This window comes from Nymphalis io, chromosome 11 (genome assembly GCF_905147045.1).
Source record: "Nymphalis io chromosome 11, ilAglIoxx1.1, whole genome shotgun sequence".
In the NCBI taxonomy this organism is placed as follows: Eukaryota; Metazoa; Arthropoda; class Insecta; order Lepidoptera; family Nymphalidae; genus Nymphalis; species Nymphalis io.
Window position 1 is genome coordinate 12,563,716 of NC_065898.1, and position 18,800 is coordinate 12,582,515.

Here is an 18,800-nt window from a genome sequence, read left to right on the forward strand (position 1 = left end):
TATTATTTTGTAATTAATGGCAATACCACCGGTTACCACCACCATTCTTGGCGGATATCGCCAAGCCGGGTGACATATTCTACCGCTAAGCCGTAATCCTTAGTATTATTGTGTTTTACAAACCGTGTAACTACTAGGACAAGGGATATAAAGATTGGAGTTCCCAAGGCACATTGTCAATATTTCTTACAGTGCAAATGTCTATATGGCGGTGGGAACAGAAAGCTTACCTTTGTAAGATTATTTTATTATATATGTATAACTTAGAAGTATTAAATATGATGAAATGCAATTTCAAGTAAGACTGATAATTTTCGAGTATTTTTACATTTTGTAATTTGAAAATAATTAAATAAATAAAAGACAAACATTAAACGAACGGAATTTAATAAAATTTCTCCACATAATTAACGATTAATTATATTTTTACATTTAATTTACAATTTTCACTAGCCTTAAACATAATGATTAGTAACGAAATAATTAATTTTACATATAAACAACTTATAAATTAAAACAATTCATCTAATTACATAATGTCTACAACAGATACGACCTTGCTTGTAAACGTTGCTTAGCGGCAATTAATGAAACATTGCTGTCTTCTTCTTACGAATGTCGAATCAATAATGACAGAAAGAGTGAAATCAGTGTTTAACTAAACAACCCCTAAGCAACGTTTATAAGGCGGATAAGTACTTAATATTCCTCTAAAATTTAAGCATATTGTTTTCTACATAAAGATAAATAAACTCGTAATACGATCGCTTTTCTAATTTAATGGACATCAAGTTTTTAGTAAAAAGAACAACAGAAAATTTTGAACAGAATAATGAAATGGGCCTTTTTGAAATCCAGCTTGTATGCACTATTTCATAAAACGTGTGCTACTGAAATGCTTAAAATTTTTGAATAGTAGTTGTTTTGTAATTGGCGTGTACAAAATTTTCGATCAATTGATTAGTTAAAATCAAGGTTACAAGATTTATCCCACACACATTAATAGGGGGCCAATTCTATTAGTTTACAAAGGTTATGATACGATCCCGATTTTATTCCGTTCCGATTTTCCGATTCCGACTGAAACGCAACTGGTTCGTCATTACCGTCAAAAACGGTTAAACGACAACGATTTTCGATTCGATTGCGATAAAGCGTCAAATTCTTAATAGAATTTATCCCCAAGTGACTTAAAGGCTTGTAAAATGTGATATTTAGCTAAAATTCGAACGAACTCTATGATGATGATGAGCATATAACTCATTTTATTTGTTCCAAAATTATCTTAAAACTATATATGTAATAGTATGTACGTACTTCTGTTCAATAAATAAATTATAAAAGAAAATCTACAATAAATGTATATTTCTGGTGGGGTTGGGGTTTTGGGTGAATATGTTATTAGATAAATAATAAGTATCTAATCTTATTTTACAAACATTTCTATAATAATTAAAAACGAAAACTCTCTCCATTCTTAAAAATATATAAATTTAACGCGCTGCTATCTGACGGTTTTAACCGACGAAACAATTGGGCCTATACAACCCAACGATCCTAATGTCCTAACTATTCTAAAGAAATTCACACTTATACCTATATTTATGGGCTAACTTCACAGTAAATCCAAAATTACACACTATATACTGAGCTTAATTTTCAATATAATTCATCAGGGTCCTCATAGGACATGGTGTACCAGTCTCTTGCCACGTCCTCGTAGATCAGTCTTTTAACCTCTTCGTCGTACTGAGGGTGCAGGATCCTGGGTGATCGAGCGCGGAATTCGAGGGGCACGTCATAGCACTTGCACACACAACAGGCTGGGAACTTGAACCAGTCCGCGAATATGCCGCGACATTCGTTACGTGGATCGTAAGCCAGCAAGCGATGGAGACGGAACTGCTGCTCACATCTAGAACATAGAAAATATGTTTAGTACACTATAGTTAAGTCTTATTATTATTAACTAAACCGGGTTTCTTATGTTAGTTATCCAGCGATGGTCGTTCAGTTTCGAGAAAACTATCAACGACTATGAGGGCCGTAGTTTTTGTGCAGCCACTTTAGTAAGCGACTTCTTTTAAAGTTTAAAATAGTTAGTGTGTTATATAAGAGAATTCATTATAAAAATAATTACTCAATGTACATGGTGTTTTAAAATTAAAACAAAAAATGAATGATTAAGTCGTTCGAGATAACTATTTCATTTCATCATCGTCTGCTTGCCCCCATTTATTTTAATTCTAGCTAGTTTATGGTCAGAAGTCTGTCTGATGCCAAACCTCCCTAAAAATGATTTTGGTGGTATTTTCCAAGACTTTAAGATTATGAAAAAGAAACAAGATGAGGTATATTTTTCTTACCTACATCCTTCCCTGCAGTACATTTGTTTGTGCTTGTGCACGCACGTCTCCAGGTGTATGTACTGCTCGAAGGGGTACATATTGAGGAGAGCTAGCATCTCTCCGCGCGTGCTGTTCGCCCAGAATGGAGCTGCCATCTCCTCTTTTGTTTCGCATGCGTTTCTGTGAAAAATGAATTTATTGGTGTTTTACAAAATTATCAATAAAGTAATTATTATACCAGAATAAGTAAATAATTTAATTTTGATTGTTTGCGTATTAAATAATATATATTTGCGTATTAAATAATATATATTTGCGTATTAAATAATATAATAAAACGTCTTTGTGTATGCTTAATAATACTAAAATCTGTAACGACGCAAAAAAAATGAGAGTACATAATAATTTGGTATATACACATGTGCGCAGGAGTACTTTTTATTCCCTAGACTTTACCAAATTAGAATGTCACCGTCAACTTACTAACTCTAACAAAATTTTTGACACAAAAAACTAACAATATTTAATAGCCGATGACTAGTATTATTATCTACTCGTCAGTATCAGAACAGCAGCTATAGAAGACTTACGAGACAGTTGCATTTTTATATAATAAAAGATATATAAAAGTTTCTCTTATATACATGGAATTCATTTCTGGCTATTACCGCTACTCCAAAATACGAATCGATTTTACAGTACTTATAAATTAATATTTTTTTATGTTTTCTTGATTGTAAAACTACGTAAAACTTAGTCAAGAGCTAGGAATATAGCTTATTAAGTGGAGTATGCATAAATGCAAGATCAATGTTCGATAGAGTATTCAATAAATTGAAAATTATTAAATAATATATATTTGCGTATTAAATAATATAATAAAACGTCTTTGTGTATGCTTAATAATACTAAAATCTGTAACGACGCAAAAAAAATGAGAGTACACAATAATTTGGTATATACACATGTGCGCAGGAGTACTTTTTATTCCCTAGACAATAAATTGAATATTTATTATAATTTCAATAAATTGAAAATTATTAAATAAAATAACATTTAAGGAAAAGTATTAAAACATAAAATTTATGATGACAGCGATACTAATTTAAACATATTCTTTGGCCCGGGTGAAAGTAAGCTGTCGCAAAAGTTGAAACCTGTTATTATAATAACGTTTTAGACCATGACTTCATCAAGAAAATTATCATGTTTAACATGAAGCGGATCTTTGTATAATATGGATATGTTTATGATCTAACGATTTAATTATTTAAACAAGTTGTTAATGGGTGACATGGGTGGGTATTTTATAACTTTATGTTATAACGATTTGTCGTAATTATTTTGTATATTTTATTAAAAAAATATTTTATGATAATATTGACAAGAATCCTTAGTAATGTTAAATATCTAGACAGTTTTAGTGTACTGAAAATATAATATAATTTACTGATAATATAATGAAATTTACAGCTACGCAAGAAATATTAGAAAGATCAGCAAAGAGGCACAAGTGATTTTGGAGAATATCAACATCACTTTATAATGATTAATGAACAACTGATAATAATAAAATGCAACTTACGCTCCTCGTAGCTTAATGACAGACGGACGCATTGTTTCCTGATGTACCACTGGTTTTGGATGAAATTCTTCCTTTTTTTCATTTTCTTTAGTGTCAATACGATCGATTTTAACTTTTTCATGCTCAGAGAAAAGTAACGTTGGAGGCAAAGTCGAAGCATCACCGTTGCTTTTCCAACTATCCTTACCCGTTTCTGTTGTTATGTCATCATATTGTTCATCATTACTTTCTGTGGTATTGACTACGATTTCCGTTGTTGTTGCAATTGTGTTCCGTTCTGTATTGTTTTTCATTTCAGAAGTCAGTATTTCACTTTTTGAAGTACCAGAGAAGTTTGTGTATATACTGTTGGCTTCAATACTTTGTTTTATGACAGCTTCTAGAGTAATTACGTCTGGATCTAAATTATTGATTTCAATATTTGCTATACTTTCGAGTTTAGTTTTATATGATATACCTTTGTCGTCGTTTGATGCTTCATTATTATTTGTATAATTTTGATTTTCTTTGTTTTTGTTGGTACTATTTAAAGTGTCTAAAGGCTTTACTTTTAAGTTATCGTTATCAACTTTTTTCTGTTTCTCATTTGATTGAATTGGTCTAAAATGTGGTTTATCTTTCATGGCACGTCCATTGCTTTTTTTTGTGTATAACATTTTTGTTTTTATAAGATCCTCAGAAAAACCATTGCTTCTGTCATCGTCGTCATCGTCAATGAAATTTTCTAATTCTGCTTTAAGTACAGCAATGTGACGTTCTTCTCCATACATTCTCCTCATAAGACCCTGAAGTTATTAAAAATTATTATTAAAATTGACTATTTCAAAACATGGTGTCACAAAAACAATGTAAAGCATAGTCACGAAACACGATACAATTTTATTGAGATATTAAAAAAATATAACAAAGTAAATAACGAGAGGCGCAATTTATAGATAATATTGCTCAGAAATATATAACGTACCTGATTCTCTCGAATGAACCGTCGTATCGCATGCCAAGGGTAGCTACTGCCTGGTGTTGTGCAGTAGCTTTGCTTGCTGAGATCACACGGTACATCGGGTACAGGTTTAGCGCGCTTGGAGCGGTAGGGCCGCGCACACGCCGAGGCGTAGTCGTAGCCATGAGCTGCTGTCCATGTCACCTACTTACGAACAAGAGATGGTGTCATTTTATGTTTCCGCCTCAAACCTTAAATGCGCAAGCTTATCTCGTAAAGTACTGTAAAACTTACAGTTAGTATGCCATAGTTGGCAATAAACTCATAGAGTAACTAACAAATAAATAATCGAGTTGCTGTTAGAACTTTATATCAAAACTTAATATTAAAAAGTAAATGCATCTTATGATATTTATTTCATATCTATTTTGTGTATGGCCGCATAATTAATTACTAATTTAGTAACCGTTATTTTAATTACTATCTATTAATTAATTGATAAATGTCTCAAATATGTAGATTTAATATCGAATACCTAAATAAAACTTATTATATCATGATCGAAAAAAAACAAATATAATTAGTCATTATAAAATATCGTAATAAAAACCCATTGAATGTTACCTTTTATCAATATAAACATCTTGATTATAATTTCCAATTTCGCCATTACATCAGGTAAATGATCAAAAGTGCATTAAAAAAAATTGACACAGTGAGCGTCTTGATAAATGAACCGTAATGTTAATGTTTGGATTCGTTAGACCTGAATCGGGGTCATCGCTCTCGAAATATGATCACCTGTCTACTGTCCAGCCGAACGAAAGTAAACGCCTACAGACACTCTAATTGAAGATACAATTAAGACTTAGGTTTCACTTTTAGGTGGTACTTTCTACTCTCTTTGTATGGTTAACGAACGTTACGATCCTTTTGGGTCGAGTTATGTGTAATCGCGCGTGTATAAACAAGGATTTCAAAATAATTAAAGCGTAATGGATTTTTTTTTGTTGAATGAAAATACTCGTCGGACACAAAGAGCAAATGGTCGATTTGCTGTTTTTTATATAATTTGTCAATTTACATAGTTATTTATTTAAGTCCTTAAAATTATTGGATGAGCGATTAAATATATCTTCCATATAAAAAACTATATATTTTGTAAAAAAAATATTAACGCAATACAATATGATGCTATATTATAGTCTTGTTCTTCAGTAGAGTCACTAAAGAGCCTTTTTTGAACTCGTATCTGAATCTATACTCTACATTTATAACCAGTATACATCATATTAATAAGACAAATATATTGTTAATAACTAAAAATAGCAGCCGAGATGGCCCAGTGGTAAGAACGCGTGAATCTTAACCGAGGATCGTAGGTTCAAGCCCGGGCAAGCACATGCATGCTGAATTTGTAATTATAATTCATATCGTGCTTAACGGCGAAGCACAACATCGTGAGGAAACTTGGAGCAGCGTGGTGGAATAAGCTCCAAACCTTCTGCTCAAAAAGGGAGAGGCGGCCTCAGTCCAACAGTAGAACATTTACAGACTGATACCAAACTAAAAATAGTATCGATTATGCGTTCTTGCCTAGGTACTTATAACGATCGAAGCTACTTGAATTGCAAACATTTGTAATCAATTTACTTTATTTATTTGTCATATGAAGATCATAAAATCGCGAGCTCATTTATACAAATATAGGCGTGTCTATTGTGTGCAAAAAATGGTGCTGCGTTTGTAGAAAGTAATATCAAATACCCTGGATTGAAAAATAAAAGGAGAAACACGAAATATAAAATATGTCTAGAATAAATGAAGACATACTCTAACTACTATCTCTTAAATTAAATCTTTTCGCAAAGGAAGTTCCCCTAACTTTCTTACTCACCAAACCTGGTGGAATAAACAAAAACATGATTAATTTTTAATTCACTATATTTATTCCAAATAAACTATAATTATTTAACTGATGTTAATAAAATATTATCTCTACAAGATGGAGGACAGCTCAATCAGGAATGGAAAACAAAATCCAAATGCAAAGTTTTTAATTCCATTAATTTAACAAGACACGCCTAAACTAGTAAAGCCTTTATTTAAAAGAAAGACCAATGATATTCTGATACAACTTTCGTTAGGTAGAGTTCTTAGATGTAACATTAATGGTATTTCTCGATGTAAATTTATAAACATACAAGCAGAGGCTCAAGCGAAATGCCGGTCAGCACAGGACATTTTTGGGCGCGTACAATTTGGGCCATGAAGATGTGTGATGACGTTATATCGAGCACAGTACGTGCGCGTATGTGGGTGCTCGCGAAACCGTTAGAATTAATATACATTTTTTTATTTTGGTATATCTTGTACAATAAACAGCACGAACATTTTTATTGACTACACACTACGTGTTTATTATTATTATTATTAAAAGTACTCTATTTATACATTATATATATATTCTACTACTGTGTATCTTAACTTTGTTTCTATGGGAAGGAACTGATTTCTAATATTTAGTTCAAGCTAATTCAGGAATCAAGGCCGCATTATTAAGAAATATAAAAAAGGTTTACATTAAAGTTTTTATAATTATTATTGAGACGAGATAGTTTTAGTCACACTTTAATTTTTTTCCATATCCGTCTGTACACATCTTAGTTTAATTAGTATAGAATAATTGCCAAGTTTTGTGATTTATATTACTGGTGGTTGGGCTTTATGCAAACTCATCTGGGTATGTACCACCTACTCGACAGATATTCTACCACAAAACAGCACTTAGTATTTGGTATAGTTGTGTTCCGGTTTGAAGGGCGAGTGAGCCAGTGTAATTACAGGCACAAGGGACATAACATCTTAGTTCCTAAGGTTGGTAGCGCATTGACGATGTAAGCAATGGTTAACATTTCTTACAATACCAATGTCCATGGGCCTTGGTCCACTTACCATCAAGTGGCCCATATGCTCGTCCGCCTATATATTTTATAAAAAAATAATAATTTCAAGTTAACGATTTATAACAAGCATGTTCTATGCTTCACCTGTTAGTATGTTGTATCAAATATAGGAACAAAAATTCAAATAGTTACGAACCTATTAAATTGTACACGGCTTAGATGTTGGCGATAAAAGCTGGTCCAAACGTAAACATTTGACCACAAATAAGTATGTTCTCATTCATCAGACATATTTTCAATGACTTCGTATTGTAACATGGCTGTTATATAAGTAACAAAAGAACGAGAGGTTGCATTATCATTAGTTCGGTGCAGACAGGTGGACAGGCATGTGAGTGAAAGTGACCGATGGTATTTGGGAGCAGGTAATGACGTCAAACTACTGTTTCATAGCCGTTGCTTCCTATTTCATTTTGATCGATACATTTTATTTTCCTCAGTTTTGTTTGTGTTTGTTTTTAATATTCTAATTTATATTTATTAAAAGCCGAGATGGCCCAGTGGTAAGAACGCATGAATCTTAACCGATGATCGTGGGTTCAAACCCGGGCAACCACAACTGAATTTTCATGTGCTTAATTTGTGATTATAATTCATCTCGTGCTTGACGGTGAAGGAAAACATCGTAAGTAATCGTAATTTCACTAAAATTCTGCCACATATGTGTTGCACCGAGCCGCATTGGAGCAGCGTGGTGGAATATGCTCCAAAACCTTCTCCTCAAAAAAGGCAGAAGAGGCCTTAGCCCAGCAGTGGGACATTAACAGGCTGTTACGAAGTTATCAAATTCATTATCACAATTAAATATAATGTTCTTAATATTTCTTCTCAGTTCAGGTATTTTCTTTTACGAATCGATGATAGTTTTAATTTAAATATCAATAAGTAAGCAAGCTTCTATATTGAATAAAAAAATATATATGATTATTATCTATGGAAACATCTTAATGTTTTTTATTAGTTCTTTATTTATTACTATTAAGTATATAGTACTATTATTATATTTGACAGTACGCGAGAAGACTATATATGTGAATGGTTAAGTCGTTAATACGTACATATACAAAGTATTAAGAAATACATGCGATCAAGCTAATTGTAATACATAAGTTTCTATGAATTTTGTAAGCATTGACATATTGTGTATTCTTTAGCTCAATCGTTACATTTACACCGTTTAAACCTTATTCTTCTTTGTACAATAAACTATGATTTGCCTAAAGTGCAATCGTGATTAAGAACTAAAAACAACACACTCCCCTTTTAAAAAGTAAATCTAATTTAATTAAGTAGTGTCATAGAAAAACATTGTGAAGTGAAGAATATATCTGAATATGAATAAAATATCATAATAATATGTATATTAGGATCATACTTAATAACTTGGTAACATTACTTGGTAATACTTATGTTGCAACAAGAGCTCTACTTGTTCAGGATATTTTTAAGGCGCATTTGCAGAATCCGTTTCACAATCTGATGTTTTTTTTTTACTTTTTACACGGTCATTGCATCGAAGAAGTTTATAACTAACTAAATTATTTTTAATATCTAATAACAATTGCAAGTTTCTATTATGAATAAATTTAATATTTCCCTCAAGCATTTTCGTATCTGACTACGTAATCTTTCACTTGAGACACGGATCGGTGAAATTGGCTTTCTCTAAACAAAAACAATTATTTATTTGCATTATTTCAGCTGTGCCATTATAAATTTATAAACATCATAACAAGTTGTTTGTTGTGTTATTTTTTTTAATAATTCAGCTTGTAACTTAAGTATTATAAGTATTATCACGTATGTATTATTTTGATTTAATTTTTTTCAAAATATCTTCATTTTTTGTTGTATAAAGACAATAAACTGTAAAGTAACAGGGCTACCGGTTGGTTAGTGGTAACCTTTGCCCCAAGATTATTTCTGTCAAGTTTTCTAATGCTACCAGTTTCAGTATTCTATTACGAGAATTATATTCTCTCTTGTTCTTACAGCGTATTAACGCTGATAGATGTTTTTTAATTATAATCAATGTTGTTTTGCTTTATGTGTAAAATAAATTTAATTAAATATTATTAATTAGTTATACCTTTACGTGCGTGCGTCAAAGAGTTAAACATTTTACAAATTACTCTAAGTTTACGCCATTTTTTTTCGCAGAGCTGCTTATGTACAAACGTAACAACTAGCCTGTTATTTTTTACGGAATATATGTAAATAAGAGCGGTATCTTGAAAAACTACAATAATTATAAATAACAAATACAAGGTGCTACAGAACCCTCGGTCTTTCTCGCACTAGGCTGATCTTTTATCTCTAATGCTTGAAAATTTCCTAATTGATTGTTTCTTATATTAATGATGCTCTTTTTCTGTTTTGATTTAATATTTTTATAAGATATCATGAAATGCAATTATCCATGATCAAAGATCACTACATTTTTTAGCTCATCTTTCATGTTTAATTGAAATTAATTGATTACTTCATATATATTTTTAGGTATATTTTAAGTAACAACGAAACAATTACTGTTTTCTCTATATTTATTATTGCAGCCGAATATAGTCCATAGCTAGCTGACTATAGTGTTGTTTCTTATCTGGCAATGAAATTAGCATCGTTAGGTGTACGTTGGGTAAAAAATGGGTGCGAGGTACTTGGCCCGCTTCCCACGTTCGTGTAGACTGCCTCTCGCCCTGCTTTCGTCAACAGACTAAAGATCTATCGTGGGGTGTTCTGTTAAGTTCGTAAACTGTTACCCAGTTAGTCTATTATTCTGCAATTGATATCTTATTGTTGACTTTTTTAATAGCGTTTTAAAATACAATTGTTGGTGCCATGAATGGAAAAGTATTATTAATTTGCTTTCGAAGAAATATTTTCTTTATTCAATAAGTTATTTATTAATCATTGATTTCAGAATCGTTAGCAATCGTTAGTTTTTGAAAATATTTAGATAATTTATAAGATTAACGTGTGCGTTATACATTTAAGATTAACACGTTAGGAATAAGTGAAAACAGTGATTACCAGCCTCTTCATTTCGTTAAGTGCTTAACACACAAATTTTATTTAAATTTGAACATTAAAGTTAATTATTATTCATAAACTGAACTATATTATAAGTTTCTAAGCAATGTGTAATTAGAAATTTTACAATTAGGTTAAAATTAACCATAATTGTATTTAATTAAAATGTACAACCACCTCCAATCTTGATATAAACTCAAATTCGCACGATCCTTACGAATTGTCGGCGCCTACAGAAGAGCCTATTAGCACTTTCAACGTAATTAGCACTCACCACAAACAGAAAGGCGATCGCGAGACGCATTTCTCTAACGAACTTTCACTGCGCACGCGTTCGTCAAACACATTGTGGCGACCACACGCCACCAAGGCTGATCACCGACTGCGACCGGCGCGTGCAATGCCATAGTCAAGGACTGCAAAGATGCAGTTGACTTTTTGAATCGACATCCGATGGTGAAGGAAAAGTTGCTGGGACACTTGTCGCTTGGTTTAATGGTGTGCCGCAAACGCGGTTTATGTCAAAATTAAGTTTAATTGGAATCAGGTTGACGGATGGATGGCAATTTCAGAATTTGATTGCGTGAATTATGTCTTTATTAACGGTACCTACTTGATTAGTATGGTTAGACCTTTTTATTCAATTTTTGAAAGATGCGTTATTCATTATAATATGCTCATAAAAACTTTAATAAATTAGACTCTTGGTAAATATTCATAATGAACTATTTTAATGAAGGCCACCAAATAATGTAAAAGCTTACGATAAAAATTACTTTCGTACTATTTAAAGATGGTTTTGATTCTCAACGGATTTATCTTTGTGAAATAATGAAAGATTTATTGGTTGAAAGGTAAATAAATTAATAAAAAAATCTAACATCCCTTGTGAAACTAATCATTGATCTATGGATGTCAAAAAATGATGAAATATTTCAACAGTTGCGTAAAAGAATTCGCTCTGATTATTATTAATTGCTTCGATATCTGTTGTCACACGCTGCTGATTCGCAACCGCATCTTTACTAACATTACAAATTCACACAACAGAAAAATTAGGTCCCGCTTGCCGTCGAGAAAGAGTGTGTGCGATTGAGTAGGTCAGTCGAGTAATCATTTGCCAGCCGTCGTCTATACGTGTCGACTATCTCTTTCTAACTCTGGGTGATTAGAAGAGGGAGAGGGGGACGGGGAGCGTTGCGCGTGCGCCGAACCGTTATCCCGCAGCGATATCTTGAATGAAAATGGTGTTTTCTCTCGCGCCAAAACAATGGCGTCCGTTGCAAATCGACTATCTCCTTAAAAATCGAAAGGTGTTGCCTAATTAAATAGTTACTAGTTGATCATATTAACCGAAATTGTAATTAATTTCATATCACATTGTTGTCAATATTTTTATTAATAATAATTAGAATGATGCTCATTACATTTATTAGATATTTATCTTCGTTATTGGAATTTCTACGTTTTTTCCAAAGCTTTTTAGTGAGTTTTTTTTAGTTATTTAACCTTTTTATTGGAGGCGAGAGTTTTATTTTCAGTCTATAAGCACTATTATATTTTGTGTATCAAGTTTCTTGACTATATTTTTACTAGTGTTCGCCAAGTGGTCAAAACTATTTAGATTTATACTTATTTAATCTTATTTTTTGACTGATAACAATAAAGTTCATAAATAGCTACATGAAACAAAAAAAGAAAAGTTCGAAAAATGAAGGGAGAAAGAGGCACTTAGGCTATTTATATTTACATCGATATTTTCCATTAATATGCGGTCAACGTATTTACAACATCTTCCTGTGATCTCTTCTGGCGTGTTTCTTTCTTACTTACAAAGTAAATATCCGGACTGTTTCCTAGACTCGAAGCCGAAATTCTTGAAGTCGCCAATAAAATACCTTAGTGTGGCTGGTTGTACTACTAACACGTTAATTATGACATACACACTTTTTTGTTTTGTTCTTGAAGAAGTAAACGCTAGGAAATAACTACTAGAAAATGGTCCAACGGTTAGCCGAAGACTTCCTCTTTTTATAAGTCTTAACAAGGTCTAGGAGATCCGAGGTATCATATTTCCGAATTGTTACAAACATATTTGAGTTTTCTCCTGCCAAAGAAACGATTATGGTATTTTTACTCACGCACCATTTTAAGAATTATTTTTTGTATTGTATGTTGATTTATCATCATCTCCCAATTATATTTATATTCTAAATTATGTACATGTATTAAATGTACAAAACATTTACATCATTATATAACAATATTACTTTTTATTACCTATTTTCTTTTGTTTTCATTAACTATCCTCCACAGACGTGTCGTTGATGCTTTTGTATCTTTCTATTATTACATATGTGCCTTAATTTATGTGTTAAATGTGCATTAATATCCTTAATAACTTATACGTGTTTGTGATACAAACGATGGTTACTAAGAAAGATCAAATTTAATTCGCAACCTTACATTTTTCTGTAATCCTTCTCACCGCACTGTCTGTTTTTTATGACAATTTCAAGGTGAAATCCGTTATCTTGATTTTTAAATGTTTTATTAAGATGTAATTGAACCTTACACTGATTAGGATCCAGGTATTCTATCCAATATTCCACATTTATATAAAAAAAAATGTTTTACCCATGCATATTTTCTTTTCTTTAATAAAAGTCACAAACGATGTATACTCGGTAGGAAATTTAGTTAAAGTATAAAATAATTATTTCTATTGTAATAAAGATAACTATTAAAATAACAAAAATGTATAGCAAAAGATAATTAATTAAAAGATAAACAACACATTATTTTTTTATCTTATCAATAATATCACTATGGGACTTGAGTTACACGAACATTTATTACTTTTAAAAATATATTGCTCCGACACTTCACACATTATTTACCCCTTGTTACTCAATGTTTTTATGAACACTTCGGATATTTTATTTTAACATTATATCTAAGGTATTATTATTATTTTATTATGTTGGTAGAGCGTTATGAAAACCAGTCTGGGTCTCGTCATTACAGGCGCAAGGAACATCGCGTTGGCGGACACGTATTGGCGATGAAAGGAATGTTTAATATTTCTTAAAAAACCCATGTCTATGGGCGATGGTGACTATTTACCATCAGGTGCTCCGTATGCATGTAAGCCTTCCTATTTTATAAAAAAACAAGTCCTTTGAGCTTGTTATTACACTTGCTTACCATTGTTATTACACTTGCGTACCATTCAAACCGGAACACAGTCATGCAAAGTATTGCTTTTGGCTGAAGAATAATTGATGTGATGGGGCCTGGTTAGCACTCTGTCGACGTAGAGCAGTAATATGTAGCTTTAAACACTATACTGATGATGGTGAACATGGCGTCGTGAAAGCGCTTGATGGAGCTCAGAGGAGTGACGTTGAACTGAGAAGCTCCCTGAGTACCTAACAATGCTGATCCACACATAAACTATATAATAACCTAATGCTGGCAATGTACATTCATTGTTGCTTAAATTTGTGAATTAGTTGTCAAAATGTCAGTGTTTAAATGTTAGTGTCTATGGAGATTCAATAAAATATACTTGTATATAAAAAATTACAAAATATGAGATCTTTTTACACTGTTCTCAGAGATTCGCTTCACATCCTCAGTGAATTCGCACCTAACTTACATTGCTTTATTACGAACATTGTCTATGCGATGCGCAGGCGTCAGTCTCGTTTCCGCGAAGGACGGCGTATACGTTTTAAACGATAAAGAATATTAGTGGCACTTGGGGCACACGAGAATTAAACGACGTTGGTCCTTAATTTTTTTTTATCAAAAAGTTAATCACAAACAATAGTGTGACATTAAAAAATATACTGAAATCCCAAACATAGGAAGATCACTAGAATAAATGTATGGCTCGTCACAACTTCAGAAGGCAACATTTCAGACACAGCGAAGTTTTAGTCAATCAATCGATCAATCAACAGCCTTTCGTAGTCCACTGCTGAACATAGGCCTTAAGTTAAGTTTAAGTCATTTCAATGTAATTTTATATTTGTTTTATCTACATCATATGGTTGTAGAACTTAGTATTGATGTCGTCCAGTTCGAAAGGTGAGCGAGCCAGTGAAATTACAGGCAAAGTTGGTGGCGTATTGGATTGCCAAGAAACAATCGATATTTGGTCATCGGCGCATCATCATCATCATCATATTGGTGCATCGGCGATGCAAGGAACGGTTAATATTTCTTACAGCGCCAATGTCTATTGTGGTGGCCACTTACCATCACGTGACTCATATGATCTATGATATAAAAAAATATATATGGGATTTATTTTACTTGTTTTTGTAACATTAAATGTTTCATTTATATTTTCAAAACTATTAGGTAGTAATATTTCTGTGCGCGTCTGCAATGTCTGTGATATTCTAAATAAACTTTGTCTTATACTTATAAATTTTATGTCTTGAAGTAAGAAATTAAATTATGAATACTTGTTTTCGCGTAAAGTGTTGCGATGACTAAACGCCATGCTTCTTTCACATTAGCAAACTGTCAGATCTGGATAAGAATAGCAAGCAGAGGTCAATTCCGGGTAAATGCTAGGAAGCAAAAGTTACAGAATAATAGCGAAGTTAAAGTTAAAGCTGTGAATAAATTTACACAGAGCGAAAATAATCGTCTCTCGTTTTAAATTAAATATATAGACGACTATTTAACACTTTGAAGAACACATAATATAATTTGCATGTTCTTATTTTTATTTGTATTCGTATTTCCATATATTTGTCGATAATACTTATGTTCGCCAATAATAACAGGCGAAAAATGTAGTTAGCTGTTTTATATTTACCTATTTGTACCTATATAATATAGTATATATTACGCTGTACTATTTTTGTTCTATGTTCTTAAGAGATAGTAATCTCACAATATCGCGTGATCTATTGTTTATAAATGTTATCCCCGTAAAGAAGGTTCAGCTTAAACCATCTTGGTTTTATGGCGTGTTGGCCACATATCTAACAAAATTTTTTCCAAAGCATGAAGTTTTATGATGAGGATGTTCTCGTATTTTAGAGATATATAAAAATAATATTTAACCAGTGTCTATATTAATATTATAAATGCAAAAGTAATGATGTCTGCCTGTACGTTTTCATAGCTAAAGCACTGAACCGATTTTGATGATATTTGTTATGCAGCAAGCTTGGACAAGAAGGAAGGACATACGCTACTTTTTATATTTACCACCCATACCCCTCCCTTTCTAACACGCAAGTGAAGTCGCGGGCGAAAACTTGACTTATAATAAATGAAATCTTGTATAGCCTTAGTATTGATAATCACTGTAAATTTAAATACATATTTACGATTAATTCGTCTTATTATCATAAGTATTAAGCCAATATAATACAACTATTTCATGTAACGTTGTTGATTATGATTACAATAATAAATAATAAAATGATTATATATAGCCTTATATTACAAGTTTTAATCTGAATATTACAAAGAGGCACCGATCAGGTGCTTATAACAGAGACATGTCATTGTATGAATAAAATATTCTTAATGAGAAGAATCCTTTCTAAATACTAAACCATTCAGTCCAACTTTCAAAACAAGATGAGGTCCATGGTTTCTGCAAACCAATCGCTACGTAAAGGTGAACACTAAACAAAACAGTTGACTCAGCATCGTCATAGCTAACAAATTAAACGGTTGTCGCCATTAAATAACAATATGAAAGTGACGATATCATTGAGAAACTCAAATATTGAGCGAGCGCAGTGCATTAGCGCGACGCGCTGTACTCGGAGACTCGGACGCGACGCGGGCGCGCCCACAGCTTTCTACTCGATGAGACACTGCATCTCACAAGTGGGCCGCGACGTGACCCACGTGCTAACCACTTCATTTTACCAATACCGATATCATAAAATTGCAATTATTTAAACAATCGTGTATACGGACTTGTAAGCGATTGGATCTGGTCTTCAATGCGTGATTTACTCTCAAAGTATTATTACATAAATAAAGTTCTCTTAACAAAAACATATAAATGCTTACTAAATAATAATATGTTTTTTTTTTTACTTTATACCTTAGCTAATAACTTCGCAATTGCTGTGTATACGCAACGTAATAAAATCTTTATAGGGATTAGAATATTCAATAACTGTGAAAAAATATTTATTTAATAATATTTTAATATTTATTGGCAATGTTTATTACCAATACAAGTCGTTTTATTCTACCGACCGTTTTGTCCGTAACTGCTAATGGAGTACCTAAACATAAAACTCTCATAGTACGATTAACACTTAAAAGATGAAAAATAGCTAATTATATACACGTAATCGGATAGAAAATTGCGTAATCACGCTTATATGACGAACGCTGGATATTATAACAACAGCCTGTAAAAGTCCTGCGTGGTAGAGGCCTTCCCTCTTCTTAAGTAGAATGTTGGAGTTTATTCCACTACACTGCTTATGGTTATGCAGTTTTCCTTACCATGTTTTCTTGCACGAGGACGATATGAACTAAAAACATTAAGAGCTTGCTCACTCTCTTGCTTTCTTGCTCAGTGATGCTTGCCAGGACTTGAACTCGCAATCGGCGCTTAAGATTAATGTCATCTACAAAATATAAGATAATGCTTGGAAAAATTGAAACTATAATACGATATTTATTTCTATATTTATATAAAAAATGTATTATGTTTCAGAGCAAAACTTGTAACGCTGGGATTGGTTATAAGACTACCCTAAACTTAACAAAGAGACCGTTATATATTTTGCTTGACAAATATTTACTGTAAAGTCTGTTCCAACCACAAAAGCACTAAAGGCAAATAAACAACTAATCAGAGCTTGAATAATCGTGTTCATAATGAACTGATTTAAAAGAATCACTTGCTCCATCCTTTAACATGTAAATAAAACATATTGTTCAAAGATATAACGAAACAGAAAGTTTGTGTAATAATATAAAGATCTTGTAAATCGTTTCATGTAAAATAAAACGTTGTAAAGATTCTATATTAAACTACTTTCACGTAATTTCACTCGACCAGTTTCTGCACTTAATATCACCTTTGCAATAATACTATGATTACATTTGATCCGCTTTCAGAACTTTGACTGCAAATGTTTAGTATCGGTATTCACGAATAAAGCTGATGTGGTCCAGTTGATGGAACAAGATCGCGTGTTGTAATTGTATCTGAGTGTTCTTTTTGTATTTGTTCATAAGACAATTTTCATTTTTACAAAAATAATAATAATATCAAATATATAAACAGGCTTTTGTTTGATATTTGAACTATCTAAAGAAATAGTAATGTAGATTTGTAATACGCGCTGAGTTTACGCTAAATTTAGTGTAATTGGTTGGGTGCGTTTGACCCACGAATTTAAACAAGAAACATTAGAAAAAAGCTTGTTACGTAGCTATAGAAATATATTATGTAGCAAATTATAAAGATTGTATTATCCTTCTAGTGTCAAAAGTTTTAGGTCACATTTGTATATGAATGCGTAATACAAATAGAATGCTTTGACACGTTAGGATAATACTCTGACAGGCCATTTATTTAAATGTTCCTGGTCGTGACACGTCTGAAGATACTCTACGTGTATAACAAACTTATTTCAAACGACTTGTAGGCATATTGCAATTCTACTACATTGTATAGAATCACGCTGTTACACGCTATTACAGAGTAATTTGGACAATTTGTACTTGTTAAAACGACAATTCTTTGTTACAAGTGTTGAAATATAAGTAATCGGTTATTTCATAATTCTTTGATATATATTTTTATAAAAATATAATATTAACTATGTAAAAGAAACTTAAAAGGCTTAGAGATAGAACAGCTGGTTCATTATTTGGCCAGTTAATCGAAATATAAGCTAGAATGATCTTACTGATACTTA

The 18,800-nt window shown here is 32.0% G+C and overlaps 1 protein-coding gene across 2 annotated transcripts; it reads right to left on the reverse strand.

Moving 5' to 3' along the window:
* Positions 1–407: 407 nt before the first annotated feature.
* On the reverse strand, positions 408–11,244 carry LOC126771750 (protein spaetzle 4). 2 transcript variants are annotated; one of them, XM_050491828.1, is made up of 5 exons: positions 11,144–11,244; positions 4,898–5,077; positions 3,934–4,718; positions 2,367–2,528; positions 408–1,915 (listed from the first exon to the last, which is right to left on the reverse strand). In XM_050491828.1, the coding sequence occupies exons 1-5, from the start codon at positions 11,171–11,173 to the stop codon at positions 1,660–1,662; spliced, it is 1,413 nt and encodes a 470-aa protein (XP_050347785.1). In that variant the 5' UTR covers positions 11,174–11,244; the 3' UTR covers positions 408–1,659. The 2 variants fall into 2 exon arrangements, with proteins under 2 accessions (XP_050347785.1, XP_050347787.1); XM_050491830.1 differs by lacking the exon at positions 11,144–11,244 and adding an exon at positions 11,047–11,081.
* Positions 11,245–18,800: the final 7,556 nt, after the last annotated feature.

What these genes read in the sequence shown, in the direction of transcription:
- LOC126771750 (XM_050491828.1), bottom strand. Translation starts at nt 11,173, where the DNA reads ATGCGTCTCGCGATCGCCTTTCTGTTTGTG. An exon ending in CGATCGCCTTTCTGTTTGTG is followed by an intron (nt 5,078 to 11,143) that starts GTGAGTGCTAAT and finishes GTTCGTAAGTAG; the next exon opens with GTGACATGGACAGCAGCTCA. An exon ending in TACTGCAGGGAAGGATGTAG is followed by an intron (nt 1,916 to 2,366) that starts GTAAGAAAAATA and finishes TCTATGTTCTAG; the next exon opens with ATGTGAGCAGCAGTTCCGTC.